Source organism: Lucilia sericata, unplaced genomic scaffold (genome assembly GCF_015586225.1).
Source record: "Lucilia sericata isolate MDLA Ls3-8-SP2 unplaced genomic scaffold, ASM1558622v1 Contig000675F_arrow, whole genome shotgun sequence".
Classification (NCBI taxonomy): domain Eukaryota; kingdom Metazoa; phylum Arthropoda; class Insecta; order Diptera; family Calliphoridae; genus Lucilia; species Lucilia sericata.
In genome coordinates this window covers 141,933-161,926 of record NW_023994680.1, presented here as the reverse complement: position 1 = coordinate 161,926, position 19,994 = coordinate 141,933, and the positions used below count along the sequence as shown (strand labels likewise).

Below are 19,994 nucleotides of genomic sequence, written 5' to 3'. Positions count from 1 at the left end.
TTCTGTATAAATGATGTCAACAACTCTTGGCAAATTATTAAGAAAATAATGCTAATTGCAAAAAAAGTATTAAAAACACAATTGTCAAGGTATTTTGGTTTTTGGCTTTTAAATAAAATTATTTCTTTTCAATTATAAATAAATTAATTTTATTATAGAGATTCGAATTGAAAAATACCAAAGACAATGACTGCAATGAAAATTGTACCTGTAAAAAGAAAACAACAACAGAAAGAAATATTTAAATATTTGCTTGATTTATATTTGTTCACTTTTCAATTTATTGTTTATGTAAATGTATTTTTTTATATGAATATTTACAATTTTGGTGTAGATTTTTTTCTTAAATGTTTAAATGTATAATACTAAAACACAAGACAAAATTAACAAAAGAAATTAAAAATTAAAAGAAATTCTTATAAAACTAACACAGTACGTACATACATAGATATTTATATGTGAAAATTAAAATGAAAAAAAAAATTAAATAGTAATTATTTTAGACTAATAAATAAATAATATTAATAGATACTACTACGTGCCAACGCTAGTGTACCCGTTACGGCCGTGGTGGCAGCCGTTAAATTAGCTGCCGCCGCTGCCATTAGTGCTGCCGCAGGTGTATTATTTACCGTATTAGGAGCGTTCGTGACACTTAAACTGCCGCTAAATTTCTCAAAACCACTTGTGTCGGAGGTAATCTTTTTACGTAGATCTGGCTTAGGACCGCTTAGGCACATTTTCTCCATTTGTTGGTGCTGTGAACGCACGGCAAAACGATTGACATGTACGGGTATGGGTACCACAATTTTTGTGCCACTTGCGCCATTGCGACCCAAACCATGTGAGGATAGACCAGCCTTAACGCGTTTCCATTTGGCGCGACGATTTTGAAACCAAATTTTTACCTAAAATTAATCATACAAAAAGAGTAAGAGGGATACAGTTAAAAACTAGTTTCTTATTTTATTAAACGTTAAAGATTTCGTCACTTACTTGTACTTCACTTAATTTCAGACTAGTGGCAATTTGACTTCTTTCGGTCAGACTTAAATATTTCTTCGCATGAAATTCTCTTTCTAATTCTAATAGTTGTTCCGATGTAAAGGCAGTTCTTCTCCGTCGGGATTTTGAATTTTGCCCACTGCCATTGCTGGAGTCTTTATTACCCGCCGAATTTCCATCATCATCGGAGCAGTCTTCGCTATCTGAGTGTGTGTAGGCTAAAAAGACAAAAATATTAAAGAATTTTTAGTTTTAATTTAGAAATTCTTCAAAATGGACTTTAGTATTGTACGTAGTTCGAAAGTTCCTACTAGATCCACTGGACACATATTTAAAAATTCCAATCTATTAATTTAATATTCGCTGTACATCAATTGAACATTTTCCCCGTCGGCTTTGTGATGATAATGAGAATCAAACCCGGAATTTTTGAAAAATTCCTGATTGGTATTTTGACCTATAGCAAAACAAATTTATTCTATTTCACACAAATCCCAAAATTAAATGAATATTTCGGCAAAAAAAATTTGACTTTTTCCGAGTTTATCTACCAAATAAATGTCTCAAATTGTATCCTTTCAAAGAGGAACCTAATAATTTGCATACTTTTTGACAAATTCAAATCTGGGATCAGGTCATAACGGTTTCATTGAGTTAAGAATAGACCCATTTCTTATTCGAAGTCAGAGGTATATTCGTACTTAGTTGGTTTTTAAATTGATATCCGAATAGATTTTTCTTAAGAAAGGGAACTTGGGATATAAATTCTGATGCATATAGTATCTGATTTTATGGATCAGAGATGTGGGTTTTAACCTGTTTTTGACTAGTAACCAACAAAACTAAGTTCTCCCTTTAAAATTCCATAATTGGTCGCTAATACGATTATGAGTAGTAAGTATTTGTATTTCAAGTCTTTTTGGAGACTAATACTTCTCAAACGATTTATACGAGTTAAGGTGATTTCTAGGAGATAACTTTCTATGATTGCTATATCCAAATGTGAGCTAATCAGTACAAAATATTAAAGTTATGTTTTTGATAAATTTCATATCATACTCATTTCGTAATTGTTGCAATAGAAGATAGTTACTTGGAAGATTATTTAAAGATATAAACATTTAAACTATAATCGGATACTCACAAACATTTTCAAATTTAACTAAAAATTTTTAATCTAAACAACAGGAAATATTTATCATAATAAAGGCGGCCAAAGCTCATTTATCCCTACACTTCATTATAATTTTCTTTCCCCAAAAAAAAACCGATTTGTAATGAACCATAGCAAATGATTAAAAAATACACTTGAACTTATTCAAGACAAAAATACATTTGAGATTTTTTTTGATTTCAATTTCAAAACAACTTGTTTAACTTAAAAAATTGATACGTTTCACTTGACATGAATTATTATTAAATAAAACAAAGCATTAAAATACGTACATAATTTCAAGCATTAATATGACGGACAGAAAGACTGTCAGACAGACATACATATAAAAAACAACTTAAATGAATTTTGGTTTAAATGTATCATTTACTTATTCTGTTTCGCACTTACACGGTTGACTTAATTTTAGAGTCAGAGATTTATATTCATTGTTGTCATCACACTAACCACTAAGAATTTGTATGTATTCCATAGTGGTATAAGGCAAACAACCCTTAATACAGACATTTCATGATTTGTTTAAAGTAATAAAGTTCTTTTGAACCATATTGCTTGGAAAAAGGCTCGAACGCAGTAGCTTTTCGTAAAATTACTGATTTCAAAATAAACTGTTATATGCTCATGGCACAGTGGCATAGAATTGTTATGGTTATGAACATAATCATGGCGCATTGAAATATTGGACCAACGTGCTACTTTAAGTATACCAATGGCATCAAAATTAGTACGATGATCTTCTCGACATTGCAACAGATTATAAGGTTTTAGTCCAAAATCAATGTTATGTGGTTAAACACGACAATAAAATGAATCAAATTAGTATCATAATGAGCGATATCTCGAAAACTATTAAACCGATTTCAAATATTTTTGCGGATTTGTATTCAGCGTATAGAAATTAGTAAAAACACTTGTTTTGCAACAGAAAATTATCCAAAATAATAGAGTTTGAAGCAATTTGTGGATAAGATAGAGAGTTTTGCATTCAGAATTTTTCCTTTGTTAAGATAGAGAAATTTACAAATTGCTATAAAATTGCCAAAAAATATTTTTTTCTTTTAAAATTTATGTCACTGATACGGGATAGTTTGATGAATATTTTGCCATCAAAATCTTATTTTCATGAAAATGACAGATAGAGACTATTGAATATAGTCCCTCGATATCTACTATTTAGAAACGACTCCAATTCGTTGTGTAGTATATTTCTAGGTTAGTCTGTTGTCTAATCTAATCTAATTTAATCTAATCTAATTTAACCTAACCTAATATATCTATGTATCTATCTATCTATCTATCTATCTATCTATCTATCTATCTATCTATCTATCTATCTATCTATCTATCTATCTATCTATCTATCTATCTATCTATCTATCTATCTATCTATCTATCTATCTATCTATCTATCTATCTATCTATCTATTATCTATCTATCTATCTATCTATCTATCTATCTATCTATCTATCTATCTATCTATCTATCTATCTATCTATCTATCTATCTATCTATCTATCTATCTATCTATCTATCTATCTATCTATCTATCTATCTATCTATCTATCTATCTATCTATCTATCTATCTATCTATCTATCTATCTATCTATCTATCTATCTATCTATCTATCTATCTATCTATCTATCTATCTATCTATCTATCTATCTATCTATCTATCTATCTATCTATCTATCTATCTATCTATCTATCTATCTATCTATCTATCTATCTATCTATCTATCTATCTATCTATCTATCTATCTATCTATCTATCTATCTATCTATCTATCTATCTATCTATCTATCTATCTATCTTATCTATCTATCTTTATCTATCTATCTATCTATCTATCTATCTATCTATCTATCTATCTATCTATCTATCTATCTATCTATCTATCTATCTATCTATCTATCTATCTATCTATCTATCTATCTATCTATCTATCTATCTATCTATCTATCTATCTATCTATCTATCTATCTATCTATCTATCTATCTATCTATCTATCTATCTATCTATCTATCTATCTATCTATCTATCTATCTATCATCTATCTATCTATCTATCTATCTATCTATCTATCTATCTATCTTATCTATCTATCTATCTACTATCTATCTATCTATCTATCTATCTATCTATCTATCTATCTATCTATCTATCTATCTATCTATCTATCTATCTATCTATCTATCTATCTATCTATCTATCTATCTATCTATCTATCTAATCTATCTATCTATCTATCTATCTATATATCATCTATCTATCTATCTATCTATCTATCTATCTATCTATCTATCTATCTATCTATCTATCTATCATCTATCTATCACAGGTTTATTTTAACAATATAAATATAGTTTCCATAACTTTATTTTATTTATACTTATTTTTCATATTGTTGGTGCGACTTTTTATAGATTGATTTTGGATTTAAAAAAATATTATGAAAAACTCGTAAAATTCCAAAATTATTAAAAAACCGATTTGTTTTAATATACATACATATCGAGGGACTATATTCAATAGTCTCTATCTGTCATTTTCATGAAAATAAGATTTTGATGGCAAAATATCCAGCAAACTATCCCGCATCAGTGACATAAATTTTAAAAGAAAAAAATATTTTTTGGCAATTTTATAGCAATTTGTAAATTTCTCTATCTTATAAAAAGAAAAATTCTGAATGCAAAACTCTCTATCTCATCCAAAAATTGCTTCAAACTCTATTATTTTGGATAATTTTCTGTTGCAAAACAAGTGTTTTTACTAATTTGGCAATACTGAACACAAATCCGCAAAAATTTTTGAAATCGGTTTAATAGTTTTCGAGATATCGCACATTATGATACTAATTTGATTAATTTTATCGCCGTGTTTAACCATATAACATTGATTTTGGACCAAAATCTTATAATCTGTTGCTTTTTCAACAATTTGGTTTCTATTATTTCATTAAATTGCATAAAATATAATATTTATTGATATTAAATCGAATAAAAAAATTATATTTCTATGAAAAACTCTCTATCTGAAGGCTGTAAAAAAATTATTTCGTAGAAAAAAGCTCTATCTGATATAAAGTTGTGAATAATTCTGCAAATAATGCAAAATTTTAAATTCTTTTTATATAACGATTTAGAATATGGTCTTAAAAATATATTGTAGAAGAAAAAATTCAAAAATCTTCACGAACTAGCTAAATAAACAGTTTATTTACTCTCCTGAAAACTTGTGTTATTTTAGATAGAGACTATTGAATATAGTCCCTCGATATGTATTTATTCTTGGGAATTTCTACAAATATTAGTCCAATGGCATAGTCTAAACTAAACTTCACAAATACTACATTACTTCAATCTTTTCAACCAACCACAACCATAAAATAGAAAATGTTTGCCCTAATTTTTTATAAAATATGCCACTGCGACGTCAAGTCGCTTCAATTGTGGTTTAAATAATGACAGTAGACAATGGTGCACGATTAAGTGTGTGTGTGGGGTGTATGGAGCCCCGGCGTAATGTCAGATATGAATATTTAATTTGTAACTACAATAACAACAACTACGACACCAAAAATATTAACATTCAATTTGATTTGGCTTTTAAATGTGTTTGTTGTTGGCATTACAACACTTCTATAAAAATAAAATTATGACGATGTTGATTGTTAATGTTTTTTTGTATTTTCTTTTGCTGGAAAAATCGCATTTATACCAATTTAAAGTGAATTTTTATGCTTATCAATGTTGTTATTGTTGCCAAGAATCCTGTTTATATGGAAAGCGAATGATATATTTATTATTGTCCGTTAACCCTCCCCAACCAATTTAATATTTATTATGAATGGACGTCAACGTCATCTTTTTACACACATTTTACATTTAATCAACATTCGTCATCGTAGTGTTTGCTCTAGCTGTTATTTGTATCCCCTTGAATGTTTAATTTTTTTGCTAAAATATGATTTTTAATTTTTACATTCATCTTAATTTTTTGTTTTCTTAAATCTGTTTAACCATTTGTCGCTGCTCATCCCAGCGTTATTAGACGCAGTAGTTGAAGTGTAGCAGTGTCAGCATGTCAGAGATTTTTGATAAGCATTTGCAAGAGTTAAAACTGTTTTTCTTTTTGATTGACATTAAACATTGCGTTTCTTAATGGTTTATTATGCTAATTTTTGTTATTTTCTATTGTTGTAACTTTAATTTAAGTGTTTTAATTAATTATGACAAAGGAAATTTGTAAAGGAAAAAGTTTTAAATGATATACTTACTACTAAAACATTATAATGCATATTTAAGTTTTCAAAAGCAGTTTCATTTACATTTTTGAAAAGACAATTTTTAATCAAACAAAAGCAAGGAAAAGGCTGATGTGTGATACAAGATGGATATCACTGTGCTTAACCCTTACAGGAGTTAAGAAAATTCGCAGTATTATAGGTATTTAGGACTTATTAATCAAACATTTATTTTAAGTTTTAAACTTAACAATCAAATTAGCAAATTCAAAATTGCATTATTGCAACAGAAAATGTTACTTCAGGTTGTCAGATCTTACAATGTTGTTAGAAAAATGTTCAGAAATATCTAGCAACTGTGTGAACTTACAATGTCTGTATTGCAATGTTGTCAGAAAAGGTATTTTGTAAAACAATAACATTGACAAACATCTAACAATCGTGTAAACACACTACGTTACCATTGCCAGATAATAATATGACAAAGGTTTTCTTACAATCGTCTAAAACTGTTTTACCTGTTGCTACCAATTTCTCATTGTCAGTACATTGCCAGAACTGACAACATTGTAAGGTCTGACAACCGTCTATACATAGCTTTCGGTATTTGCTATCAAAATAATGGATATTTTATAAACTTGGCAGACCATATGATACCCTACATGAGTATATTTATTATTTATAACAAAGTATTTGTGAGGAATTGTACCTTAATTTATTGAATTAAAACTGGGTATATAAAAGGGGCATTGTAAGGGGGCTAGAGTCAAATATGTGCCGATCCTCATAAAAGTTGGTGGAGGAATTTATGTTTACAAACAAATATTTTTGTCTATAATCAGCGCTACACTAGTATTAATAAGTTAACAAAAATCGACAAAAATCAATCTAACCTTTCCATGGACAAAGTTTGTTGGAAAAACTTATATGTATAGTGATCTATGAATGCATTATCGTTTAATGTTTATAACTGCACATAATTTCGAAGAATTTTCTAATCAGTATTAGTTATATCCGGATTAATATCGCTCCCAAGATATTTAAATATAAGTTTGACGAAAACCTGACAATGAAAATTCTCCAGTGCTCTCGTAAGAATTGCCCCATAGGATCTTACTGGTCTACCGTTTCATTATACCCATACTTTTTATTTAGCCACTTTGCGTCGAACGGTTTAGCGTTCGTCAGGTTAACTACCTCTGGGTTTTCCCCTTTAAAGCAAGTTCATGCGCTCTTTCGTTACTGATTATTCCCGAGTGGTACCCACATGAAGTAAAGCTAATATCTAGAAGAGTATTCGGTCAATGTTCTCTTACAGTCCAAAATGGTCTTAGATTTTTTCTTATAAAATTTAGTTGTGCAGATTTTTTTCAATTCCCTATTATAATTAACATAATTATGAGACCTATTCGGTAAAATAATGAACTGATTACAACTCGTATCGATAACGTTGCCCAAAATCAGTTATGAACGCGTAAAAATTAATGAAATTATCACCATAATTGTGACCAGTACATTGATTACAAGGTTTATACCTTGTAATCAATGTAATTGAAGCATTACCAATTACAATTACATGTAATTTTAATTGAAGTTTTGCCAATTACAATTATTTTTAATTCTAATTGAAGTTTTGCCAATTACAATTACTTGTAATTGAAGAAATTCCAATTACAATTACTTGTAATTGTGGATTTTGTTTCCTATAATTACATGTAATTTGTAATTAGTAATACCTAAATTACAATTATAAGTAATTGAAATTGAAAATTTCAATTACAAATACAAGTAATTGTAAATGGCAAAACTTCAATTACAATTACAAATAATTGTAATTAGTTATTTGTCAATTACACATTACAAGAAATTGTAATTGGTTATTGTTCAATTTCACATTACATGTAATTGTAATTGACCTTGTAATTAATTACTTTGTGTAATCATTACCCCCCATGCCTGGTTTGTACGCACAGACGAAGGACAGACGGTCGAAAATGGTTTAATCGGTTTAGTCGGCCAAGAACGCTTTCACCGATATGGACTAAGTAGGCCTTAAAGCGGAGCGATTATTAAGAACCACTTTTAGCCCAAGTCTCGATAGGTTGAACGTAAACTTTAAAGTTCATTGATGAATTGATGTTCGAATAAATTGTTTTGTTAGATCAAAAGGGATCGAATATTCGGCTTATTATTTAACCTTTAGATATTCTAAGAATTAACAGATTTTGTAATAGATTACTTCTAATCCACTTACATCCGTTTTCTAAAGCAGGGGTTCCCATCGTTATTTGCTTTGCAGACCTCTTAATTTCGCGGAGCCCCTCAAATATTTTTTTTTATAGTTATTCCTCCTCTCACTTGTTATGTGTTAATTGTGTTACTCCTATAGAGCTAGTTCTAGCTCAAGACGAATAAAAGTAGGAGTTGCCATGTATGGAAATGTTCTCGTAAATTGGAAGAACTTTCCAAATAATCTTTCGGAGATATTTAAATCACATGGTATTGTAGTAAAAATAATGTTTTTATTACATCTCACGTCATCGTGGAAAACCTGGGACGTTCTCTACGACTTCTAGAATAATGTTAAAGGAACTACTCCTGACATTACTTAGACTATGACGATTGAATTCGTGTTAGCTTTTCTATACCCTGAAGTGACGAATAACAAAGAAGTCACAGCCGGGATTGGCCTATCATATGATTATTAGAAATACTTCTATGGATGAAAAATTTTTTGATAAAGTCCTTATATCAAATATGGACCGATTCTCAAATTCAAATTCGACGGAGAGATTTAAGTTTTTATAAAGGTTTTGTGCTGCGAAACCAGTGTTTATATGTGAGTTATGCACGTTTTAGTTATTTTCTGAAGAATACTTTATTTGGGGTCAAAGGTGGCTCGATTCATACGAAAATCGACTTATTTGGATAACCGTTCAGATAAATAATTGAAGACTGGGTTTTATAGCTCTCACTAAAAATTAAACTTAGGTTTTAAAATTTTGTATGCAATTTTCAAACTTAAACTATCTCCCTTAGTGAGAGCTACATATAAACTAGGGATGCCAATCCCGAAATCCCGATCCCGAAAATCCCGGGATTTTTCGGGATTGGCAAATCCCGAATCCCGGGATTTGGAAAATAAATCCCGGGATTTTTTCGGGATTAGGATTTGTTTCAAAAAACTGTTTTTATTTTCTTTTTTTGAGCCATAATTTTCATTAATTTGAAAATTACGATCTTATTTTATTTTTGACTCATGCAAAACAAAATTCCGCAGAGCTAATTTTATACATATTTGAACCTTTTATTTTTTAAAGTGGTATGAGTCCATACACATAGCACATATAAATTTATTTATTCACTTCGTTTTTATACCTTACACCACTTTAGTGGGGAGGGTATATTGGGTTTGTGTTGATGTTTGTTACACACAATAATATTGGTCCTATACCTTAAAGTATACCAATCGGCTCAGAATCATTTTCTGAGTCGATTTAGCTATGTCCGTCCGTCTGTCCGTCCGTCCGTGTAAACCTTGTAATCAAACTACAGCAATTTTGAAGATAATTCAATGAAATTTTGCATGATCTCCTATTGTACTAGAGACGGATCCTATTGAAAATGGATAACATCGGTCCAATATTTGACCTAGCCCCCATACAACTGAACCCCCCAAATAGGGTTTTTAAGTTCATAATTATGTTCAATATACTCGTAACTCGACAAAAAGCTGCAAAACCAAGTTCTATACTAGCCTTCATGACCCTGATGTATTTTTTGATGATGCGGCCTCATTTGACCCTAGCCCCTATGCAAAGCCCCCTTCGAAATATGACTTAAATGTACACAATTTTATTCAACAAAAAATAGCTAAATTATATCTGAGGCAAGGTACAATTCAACTTAGATGCTTTATTATGAACAATAAATCACATTTTATTTTTATAACTGGTGTAGGGTATGGTAGGCTTCGCCCAACTATAACTTTTTACTTGTTAGCACATTGCAATGTTGGTCGTAGACCGACCCAAAAAGTATACACATTCTGTGTCTGTAAGCTGAAAACACGAGTTAGAAGACTCATTCTATTTGGGCTGCAAATTTGGAACAAAATTGACACAAAAAAACCTAATTGGACCTCCTCTGAAAATCACATTGATGCTGATATTAATATCAATACATTACAATATTTTGATGGTGGGTATTTAATTTCGGCACAGTCGAATACAAACTTTATTTTTCAATACTAGAGGATTTTACATTTCTAACTTTCTACAAATCTGAATGATACCGAAAAAGGTAAATTACCTTGTTCTGAATGCACCTAAAATTTTAAATTAATACTACGAATATAATAATATGTTCCAAAACTAATATGTATTTTGAGTAAAATTCCAAATATTTTTCAAAGAATAGGTTCTAAATTGATGTTCGAATAATTGAATTGGTATCTGTTATAATTATTAGTTCACATGGAACAGTATGAGGTTTTAAAAAGTGCTTATGTCTAATTTCGGAACTTGATATTTATTTTTATTTAGGAAGTAAGTATGTATTTAAAAAGTTTCAGAAATTATTCAATTCTGAAAGTTTTTATTTAAAAATTGGAATTAATTGGATTGTTTTAATTTAAATATATCTTCTGTCTGTTAAATTTCCACAAAATTAAACAATTTTCTTTACAAATATGATGATTTAAAGATTTTCATATATAAAATAATTAAATTCATGTAATCCCGAAATCCCGTAAAATCCCGAAATACCGAAAAATCCCGGGATCCCGAAAAATCCCGGGATCCCGAAATATCCCGGGATCCCGGGATTGCAATTTTCAAAATCCCGAATCCCGGGATTTGTAAAAGCCAGTCCCGTTTGGCATCCCTAATATAAACCGGTCGTATGTATTCAAAATTATCCAAGGTTCAATTGACAGTTTTTCTACAAAAATTATTTCTACCGGTTAAACGACTAAGAAGTACATATTAACAAAAAGTGGTTGATATTTCAACGTTACGTTACTTCTGAAAATCTTACCTCGATTTTTATCCATTTCAGTCCTATAATTCTGTGGCGACATTGTCAAACTTATATCACTGCAAGAATCACCGCTACAATCATAATCCTCATCCATGCCACCAACATCCAAAGATGCCTCCGAGTGATTCTTTACACTGGCACTATTCGACAAAGATTCTTGTCGCGAATTCGACATTATATGATGGTTAAATAAAGTGGGTGGCACGGTATTAGACGTTAAGGCGGCGGCATCTGTTAAAACTTTACCCATATTCTGGGCAAAACGATTAGCCATGCTGAGATTTTGTACATTATCACTTAAGCCGCTGGCAGCCATTATTTCAGCAAGACGTTGGCGTGAATTTAAATCGTTGGCGGCGAGGGCGGATTGATGGAGCAGAGCTTCGTTGAGGGTCATAGGTGGTGAATTAGTATTGTTGATATTATTTGAGGCGGCGGCAATATTTAAACCGAAACTGGGATTAAATAATAAACGTGATGACGGTAAACGATTTTCTGTATCACTAGAGGATTTAGAGAGATTTAAAGTTTGCGAATTTGGTAAATTAGTATTTCCTAAACTCTCATTGGCACTGGCTGGTTCCTTCGTTAACAGGTTAAGTGGCATATTGTATTCACCGCCATTGGCAAAAAGTTGTGTAATTCGATCATGATTTTGGGCAAAATAACCATGTAGCCAGGGGTTATAGAGAGGAAAATTGGTTAAACCTAAAGCCGATGAAGCCACCATAGCGCGGGCACTTAATTCTTCCGTTACCTCCACCGAAGTCATTGAATCCTCTGAAGAGTTTGTGGGGGCTTGTTGGTGGTGATGATGATTGGCTATTAAACTTTCTATGGTAAATGGTGTGGGAAATTTGGTAAGTTTTGTTGGCGTTATGGTATCCATATTATCGCTAGTATTATCCATTTTATTCATAATTACAATCTTATTTTAATTCACTTTTCCAAAACAAAATTATACTCTTTTAAACTTTATTTTTCTTAGATGGTTTTCACTACCGCATAATCTAGTATGTTTTTTTTTATAACATTTCTCTTGTATTTGACTAATTTTTTATCAATAAATGTAAATAAAATTTATTAAAACTTTTGTTAATTACACACGTACTCTACACGAAGCAGTGAACCGTTTAAAGGTCTTTGACGTACTGAATGTTGTCGTTGTACGCACAACCGGTGCTTGGAAACATCACGTACTTACTACTAACTGCGCTGTTGTTGTTCTTTGACAAACTCACACTGTCTTTTTTCCTTCTGTCTGCCACCTTCAGCTTTCATTCACTCATTCATCTAATCGTAAATAAACAACACAAGCGTTCATACTTCCCACTTTGAGAATGTTTCGTAAACAACCACCATTCCAATATTTGAGTACAACGAATAGCAACACCGCTTGCTCACTTGCTCTTGGCTCCTCCTTGGTTTTGTATACAAATTCAATATGGCGCATGCCAATGAGAATTCAAATAACAAATTGTTGTTGTTGATATAAACAAGTGCAGTTGTTTGTTTGTGGTACTCTTAAGGAAAAACAACAATAACATTTGGGGTTTGTTGTCATTGAGTTGTTTTTGTTTGTATGTATTAAATGCGCCTTCCTGTGGCTAATTATGTTTAGTTAATCATGTATAAATATGTAGATATTTATTTTTTTTTATTTTTTTTTCTAATGTTTTTGTTTGTTTGTGTTTTGTTCGCCTTAATTGCGTTCAGCTTGATTCGTTTTATAATGATGAAATTGTCCGAATTATAAGCAGACAAGAAAATTACCACGCCCGCTCATTAATAATCAAGCACAATTGGACTGCTTTAAGTGACCAATTTATAAGGAATCAAGTAAAAAAAGAAAACTTAAACGCAAAAAATAATATACCTATTTTTCAGTAAATTGTGTTTTCAACATTTCTAATGGATCATTACATTAAAAATATAAAACCTCAAATTAGTTGCTGTGTTGTTTAATACCAGAGGTTCCCAATGTTTATATGTATATCCTTATCCTTATATTACTTATAGTCTAGTAATAACTTAGAAATAACTACATATATTCATACATATGTATACGAGATGTTATTATACGAGACTAATTTTTCACTCAGCCAAAGGGACACTCATTCAACCTCTTGGTTGGTTAAGGCTTTCTTTGACAGAGCGGGTGTGTCAGTGGATAAGGTCGATTTCCTTGCCTCAGACAAGGAGGACGCCAATGTGACAGTGTTGTACATTGGCACCAACACCAGCTGGTAACTCAAACTAATCTCTCAACTCCAAAGCAGATTCGACTGTCCTGCTCCTCCGTATGGGCGTTGGTGGGGAGGAGACCGCCTTACCTTAGTACCTTAGTCGCCTTGTATAGTACCTAGAAGAAGTCTTAACATCGAACAACTTGGTCTGCTGATCCATTGAGATGGCGATCATCATGGAGGCTGATGCAAATGGCCACCACACTGTCTAAGGAAGCTCGGACATAAATTCTAGATGTGAGTCAATTTCCAACTTCATTCTAAAGGCCCAAATAGACTACACAAACGGCTTGACAAACATACCAATATTTTACGTTTGTGCAAGCCTGTTGTGTAGTGTATGAGGGTGTTTCGTGTTTGTACAAATGGTTGCTGTTTGTTTTTACAAAAATTTAAAAATTTTGATTTTTACACAAACATGTTGAATTTTTGTTATGGTTTATATTCATCAATAACAAATTTTTCATAAAATTTACATTTCTAAGAAAAATTGAGATCTGTATCTTTGAAAGTCCACAAAAACGTGAAAAATCGGTGTTTGTACGAGCAATGTTTGTGTAGTGTGTGTGCGAATGCAAGAAGTATGTTTGATAAGCCGCTTGTGTAGTCTATTTGGGCCTTAAGCAATAATCTTGATATTTTAAAATCAGGATCCGAACCGACCTTTATTGATTCAAACAGAAGGGAAGTTTTGTACATTACACAAGTTCGTTCTATGCGTCATAATAGGATCAAGGGATGGCATGAATTAAACGACTGGTCATTCCCTGACCATCAATATATTGCTTTAACATCATGCTTTTGAACACACGACTTCACTGTCATGTAAACAAAATGCTGAAACAAACCTCCATGTTGGTCCGCAGACATTGTGAAATCTTGTAGATTGTAGCAAAAGCTATGTAATGAGGCAAAGAAAACGGAAAACTTGATGTCTTACAAGATCTCTGTAAATAGATTTAAAAAGCTGATAGATAATGCAATTTTTAAATCTTGGAGAGATTTATGTAGCGGCGTAGACGGATCCTCCGAGTCCAGTCGACTTCGCAAGATCTTATAGTCAACTCCTCCGTCCCGAGTTGCATTCAGAGACCGTGTGGCAGTTTGTAATGAGTACGGACTTTCAAGGCTGGCAATCTCCTTAAAAAAGGAATTGATACCAATCTATCTATAAACGAAGATAGGATTAACTGGGCGATTAAGAGTTTTGACCTCTTGAAATCACCCGGTCTTGATGATATTATACCTGCGAATTTGCAATACAATGGTGTACATTTAATGCCTTGGATAATAAGTGTATATATCGCCTGTCTCAAATGGTCGTATATAACCGAAACTTGGACCAAGTGCAAAGTCCGATCACACGACAGATCAGTCTGTCCTTCTTTCTTTTCAAAACGTTGGAAAGTATGATTGATATACAACAAAAAATGAATATCAAACCTATATCTGAAAAAACTTTAGAGCAGCGGAGTAGGAAGCTTTCAGCAACGTACACCCCAAGCCGAATTCGGCTCTAAATGATTTGGGTATAAACCAGCCTATTCAAGCTACTGCAACAAATGCCCCGAAAGTGGCAAACCACGGCACTCTACAAGGAGGAGTCCTGTATCCATTACTTGGAAATATTTGAATCACCTTTGTACCTATAATGACATTTGAACACTCAATCCAGAGTGAACAATGCGGCTGCGGCCCTATGCTCGTGGAGAAGAGCAATAGGATAATCCTGTAGTATAAACCCTAAGAATACCCAATGGGTCTTCGAAATGGTAGTAATGCCCATATTGTTGTATGGTGCATTTGTCTGCTAGAAATCTATACAAATGGAAGTTCGCCGGAAGAGATTTGAAGGAATTTTTTTAAAAACTAATTTTATGTTGAAATTGAAAATGTATGAAATTGAAAATGTATGAGCATAGACATGTATATTTGAGGTTATTTATAACAAACATGGTTCCATACATGATTTGGTTCAAACAAAATGTCCATTCTCAAGAATTGTTACCAGATCCCGAAGAATTACATAAGGTTGAAGAATCAAAATTGATGAAAACCTAAACCTTAAGGCCCAAATAGACTACACAAGCGGCTTGACAAACATACCAATATTTTACAAGCCTGTTGTGTAGTGTATGAGGGTGTTTCGTGTTTGTACAAATGCTTGCGGTTCGTTTGTACAAAAATTAAAAAAATTTGATTTTTACACAAACATATTGAATTTTTGTCAAACCGTTTGTATTGCTTATATTCATTAACAACAAAATTTTCACAAAATTTCCATTTCTAAGAAAAATTGACATCTGTATCTTTGCAAGTCCACAAAAACGTGAAAAAATCGGTGTTTGTAGGAGCAATGTTTGTGTAGTGTGTGTTCGAATGAAAAAAGTATGTTTGATAAGCCGCTTGTGTAGTCTATTTGGGCCTTTAGTAGCTATTTAACTTCCTATTTAGGTACCCCTAGCCACAAACTACTCAGGGGTCTAACTATTTCAACAGGTGCTTGTTCTTATAGGAAATCAATACATGACAATAAACCTTTTCGCTTAAGGTTTTTTAAGAGTCTTCTCTCTAAATTTCTTGGAGACAGTTAGGTGACTACTTTCTCAACTCTCATTTACAATAGGGACATTCAATTGGTCACTGTTTTCACTCTCGTTTACAAAGCGTGCATTCGTGAAGTCGAATTAGAGCCAATCAGGTGGTTTGTATAAATGACTGTCAGCTTCATTGACCCTTTGTCGAACTGCTGGGTCTTAGTTACTCATCCAGCTAAAAAACAAATCCATAGTTAATCGAAGAACATGTGATCAACTTTTTGGGAGCGTAAGACTGGTTAGTCCAGTAAAATATTGTATCCTAAGTTCTAAAAAACCCTTTTGATCTCAAAATGTTCATTAATCGATTTAATACACAACACAAATATGATTGTTGGTTAGCCAAAGACAACAGCTGAAACCCTAAATTATCGGAATTGAAATGCCTAAAAGTGCCTTTTGACTATGAGACTTTACGTATGAAAAATCAAATGAAATTCCATTCCTATAAAATCGTATGATTTTTATTTTTTGCTTTTACACTATTGGTATTAGACAATAACAAAGAAGAATGAAAACAGCTGTTTCGTTTTTTGTATGTGTTTACATAAAAATACATCCCTGATCTAATGCGACTTGCTTGTTTTTTGAGTAATAACAAAAAGTAAACAGAACCATACGACTGTCAAATTTTTCATTCGTATTTTCTCTCAACGTTTGATGGTTTCACTACATATTGCGTTTAGACTATCCCATCTGCTCTCTTTTGACAGATCATATTACTTGTGGTATAATGTAAAAGGGCTTAAGTCATACCAGTTTCGTTGTTTTATAATATTTTTTGTTATTTCGTACGTAATACAGCGAAATATTGATCTCTAACATAAACAAGATTTTAGGGACTAACATTTTTACCTCTAAAACTAAAATGGTGTAAAAGCACCTTTAAATATACGATATCTATTTGAATTAAATATTATATAAAATTTACCTAAAACTATTATTAAATAAAAATATGTATAAATATATGTTTGTGTTTTTGTATAATAAACTCGTACACAAAAAATATTGAAACGGAAATTAAACCCCATCATACTTCAACTATACAAGTACTCAACAGTATAGGCACTTCCTTATTTATTGAATATTCATTGAATTCGTTCAATCATTCAGTTCGTGTCATGTGAACCCAACCATCTGACCTTTCAAAGACACGTTGCCAAAGTAAACGAAAGAAAGAGTTAGGTCATATTTATAAGTATGTATGTAATATGTGTGTACAAAGTACAAATTATTACCAAAGCCTAGTTAGACAATAATAATTTAACTTTCAAAAATAATAAAACTAAAACCACAAATATCAATAACATGGAATGTTGTGTCCAATGTTTAACCAACAAACGAAACGCCTACTTTAATAATTTCCTTGCTGTTGTTGTTGTTGCTGCATACTTTTATAATTATCTTACGTTCCCAATCCATTCATCCGTTTGTTGTATGGATAGGTATAGCATTACCAAACTGCCTAATTGTCTCATTAAGTTGTGAGTACAAGTTGGTTGCACTTGTACCTGCTGTTGTATGTCAAATGTAGCTCGTAATCGTATTCGCACGTACGAACATACATACTTATACACACTCATATAATAATTACGTTTATATCAGGGGTGAACAAATATATTTTATTATAATATTAATATCGAGATCTATTGGGGGTTTAAATTTCAGTTCTGTCGGTCGGGAAGAACGAATTTCGGAAGGGTGACTTATGTAGTCATTATAGATTGATCCCTTCGGATACTATATCACGATGTAGTTTAGTTAATCAATAAAGTTTGTGTTCTAATTAGATTTCTTTCACTTTCACGCTCTAGTTTTAGAATCAATAGGACAAAAGTACATAAAATTCTTTAATTTTATTAGTATAAATTCATATTCCCATCCCTGATTCGTATTGATGTATGTAGGCATGTAAATAAGTATATCCTTGATATGCATAGTATAATCATTAAATGTCATGACGGTTCGTTAAAGGGTAAACTTTGAAGCTTGTTAAATGAGTTTAATTGAATGGTGTATAATTAATGCATTGGGAAGCCAATTGTTTACATACAATTCTTTCCAATTGCCACTTAATTATAAGTTTGTCAACTGTTCAATATATTGTAAATAATCAAGTGGAACGTTACAATATTATATAACGTTTTGTATTATATACACCAACGAAAAACTAGTAGTTTTCGATAAAAAAATAATTTGTTTTTTCATACATATTAAAAACGACTTTTAACTTAAAATAGTCTAAATTAACCGTTTCTCAGTAGATATTGCAGTTTTCCAAGAAACTCTTATTTGATTATCAAGCTGAAAAACAAGGATGATGAAAACCATTACAAAATCCAATAAAAATATTTAAAAAAAAAACTTCCAACTCTGGATTTTCAGTAAAACAAAAGAAAATGTCAAATTGATAAAATAATATTTAAAAAATCTTTAAATGTACAACAAATCTTATTTATTAAACTATTTATTTTGTAATATGTAATACAATTCAACCTTTATAGTTTAACTTTTAGACCAGAGGGGAAATGTAATATTTCTCCCGGAAACGATCACAAGCATTCTTCAATAAACCTAAAGAATGGTTTTTACATAAAGTTAAACACAAGTTGGAACATACCCCGATCCAAAGTATAGCAAGTAGTCCGACTCTTTGACAACAGTACCTAACTCTAAGCAAGTGTTAGTGAAAAAGTACCTAACTCTAAATATGTGTTGGTAACAAAAATGTATATGTGTTGGTGCGTTTTGAACACACAGAGTTTTATAAAAAATTACAATTTTAAATTTGTTTGAATTTTCAATACCAAAAATTGAAACTCTGTTTGTAAATTAAAATTCAACAACAACAAAAATGAAATGTCAATAAATAGAAAATTTTTTTTCCAGTTTAAGAAAATTAAACAATATTTTATGTTAAAAGTGCAATGAATCTATTTTAAAAAATTACGGATTTTTTGTGGATTACTGAAATTTCGAGTACGATCCTTAAAAGTGGTCAAAAAAGAAAGGTAAACTTTTGAGGGTTTTGACAAGTTTAAACTTCTCACAAGAGAGTTGAATTCACACGAAACTCGTATATGTGAGAGAGTAATTTCCTATATGTGAGAGTCGGACTACTTGTTATACTTTGCCCCGATCATAATGTTATCGAACATTTATGGTATACGTAAAACTAAACTAAAACTAGGTCACAAAAAACGACAATTAACATCAGTTCCATAAACTTTTGTAAGAAATGTAAATCTTAGAATTAAAGTTAATTCGAATAAATATAAAGGTTCCTACTGGCAGAGAACTATGATGATAAATTGACTGTTGTCTGGGTTAATATACATACATATGTATATAGACGTTAATAATGATAAAAATATAATGATATAGAGATAAATCGTCTACGATCCGAAAGTATATCTATTTACATATCTGCTAGTTCCGAACTCCTCTTAAGTTTGAGGGAAACTCTGTTCATTTTAAGAATGTTTTAGAATTTAATTTTCCAAAAAAGAAGTACATTGAGAAATAACTTTAATCCCAAAATACTTATCGATGGCTCAAATTAAGATTTTTGTACTTAATGATAGTTCTTAATAGTATGTATAGATATAATTTACAAAGTTTAAGCAGAATTTGGACCTTTTGATCTTTATGTTTTGTCCTTAGCTATATTCTATCTTCTTC

The 19,994-nt window shown here is 31.2% G+C and overlaps 1 protein-coding gene across 1 annotated transcript; it reads right to left on the bottom strand.

Moving 5' to 3' along the window:
• Positions 1-241: 241 nt before the first annotated feature.
• LOC119607204 (homeobox protein unplugged) lies at positions 242-12,681 on the bottom strand. Its single transcript, XM_037961020.1, has 3 exons — positions 11,468-12,681; positions 997-1,223; positions 242-908 (listed from the first exon to the last, which is right to left on the bottom strand). Exons 1-3 carry the CDS (start codon positions 12,387-12,389, stop codon positions 522-524), a joined length of 1,536 nt encoding a protein of 511 aa, XP_037816948.1. The 5' UTR covers positions 12,390-12,681; the 3' UTR covers positions 242-521.
• Positions 12,682-19,994: the final 7,313 nt, after the last annotated feature.

Coding starts and splice junctions, on each gene's coding strand:
- LOC119607204 (XM_037961020.1), bottom strand. CDS start 12,389: ATGAATAAAATGGATAATACTAGCGATAATATGGATACCATAACGCCA. Junction 1,224..11,467: donor TGAAATGGATAAAAATCGAG/GTAAGATTTTCA, acceptor TTGTCTTTTTAG/CCTACACACACTCAGATAGC. Junction 909..996: donor TGAAATTAAGTGAAGTACAA/GTAAGTGACGAA, acceptor GATTAATTTTAG/GTAAAAATTTGGTTTCAAAA.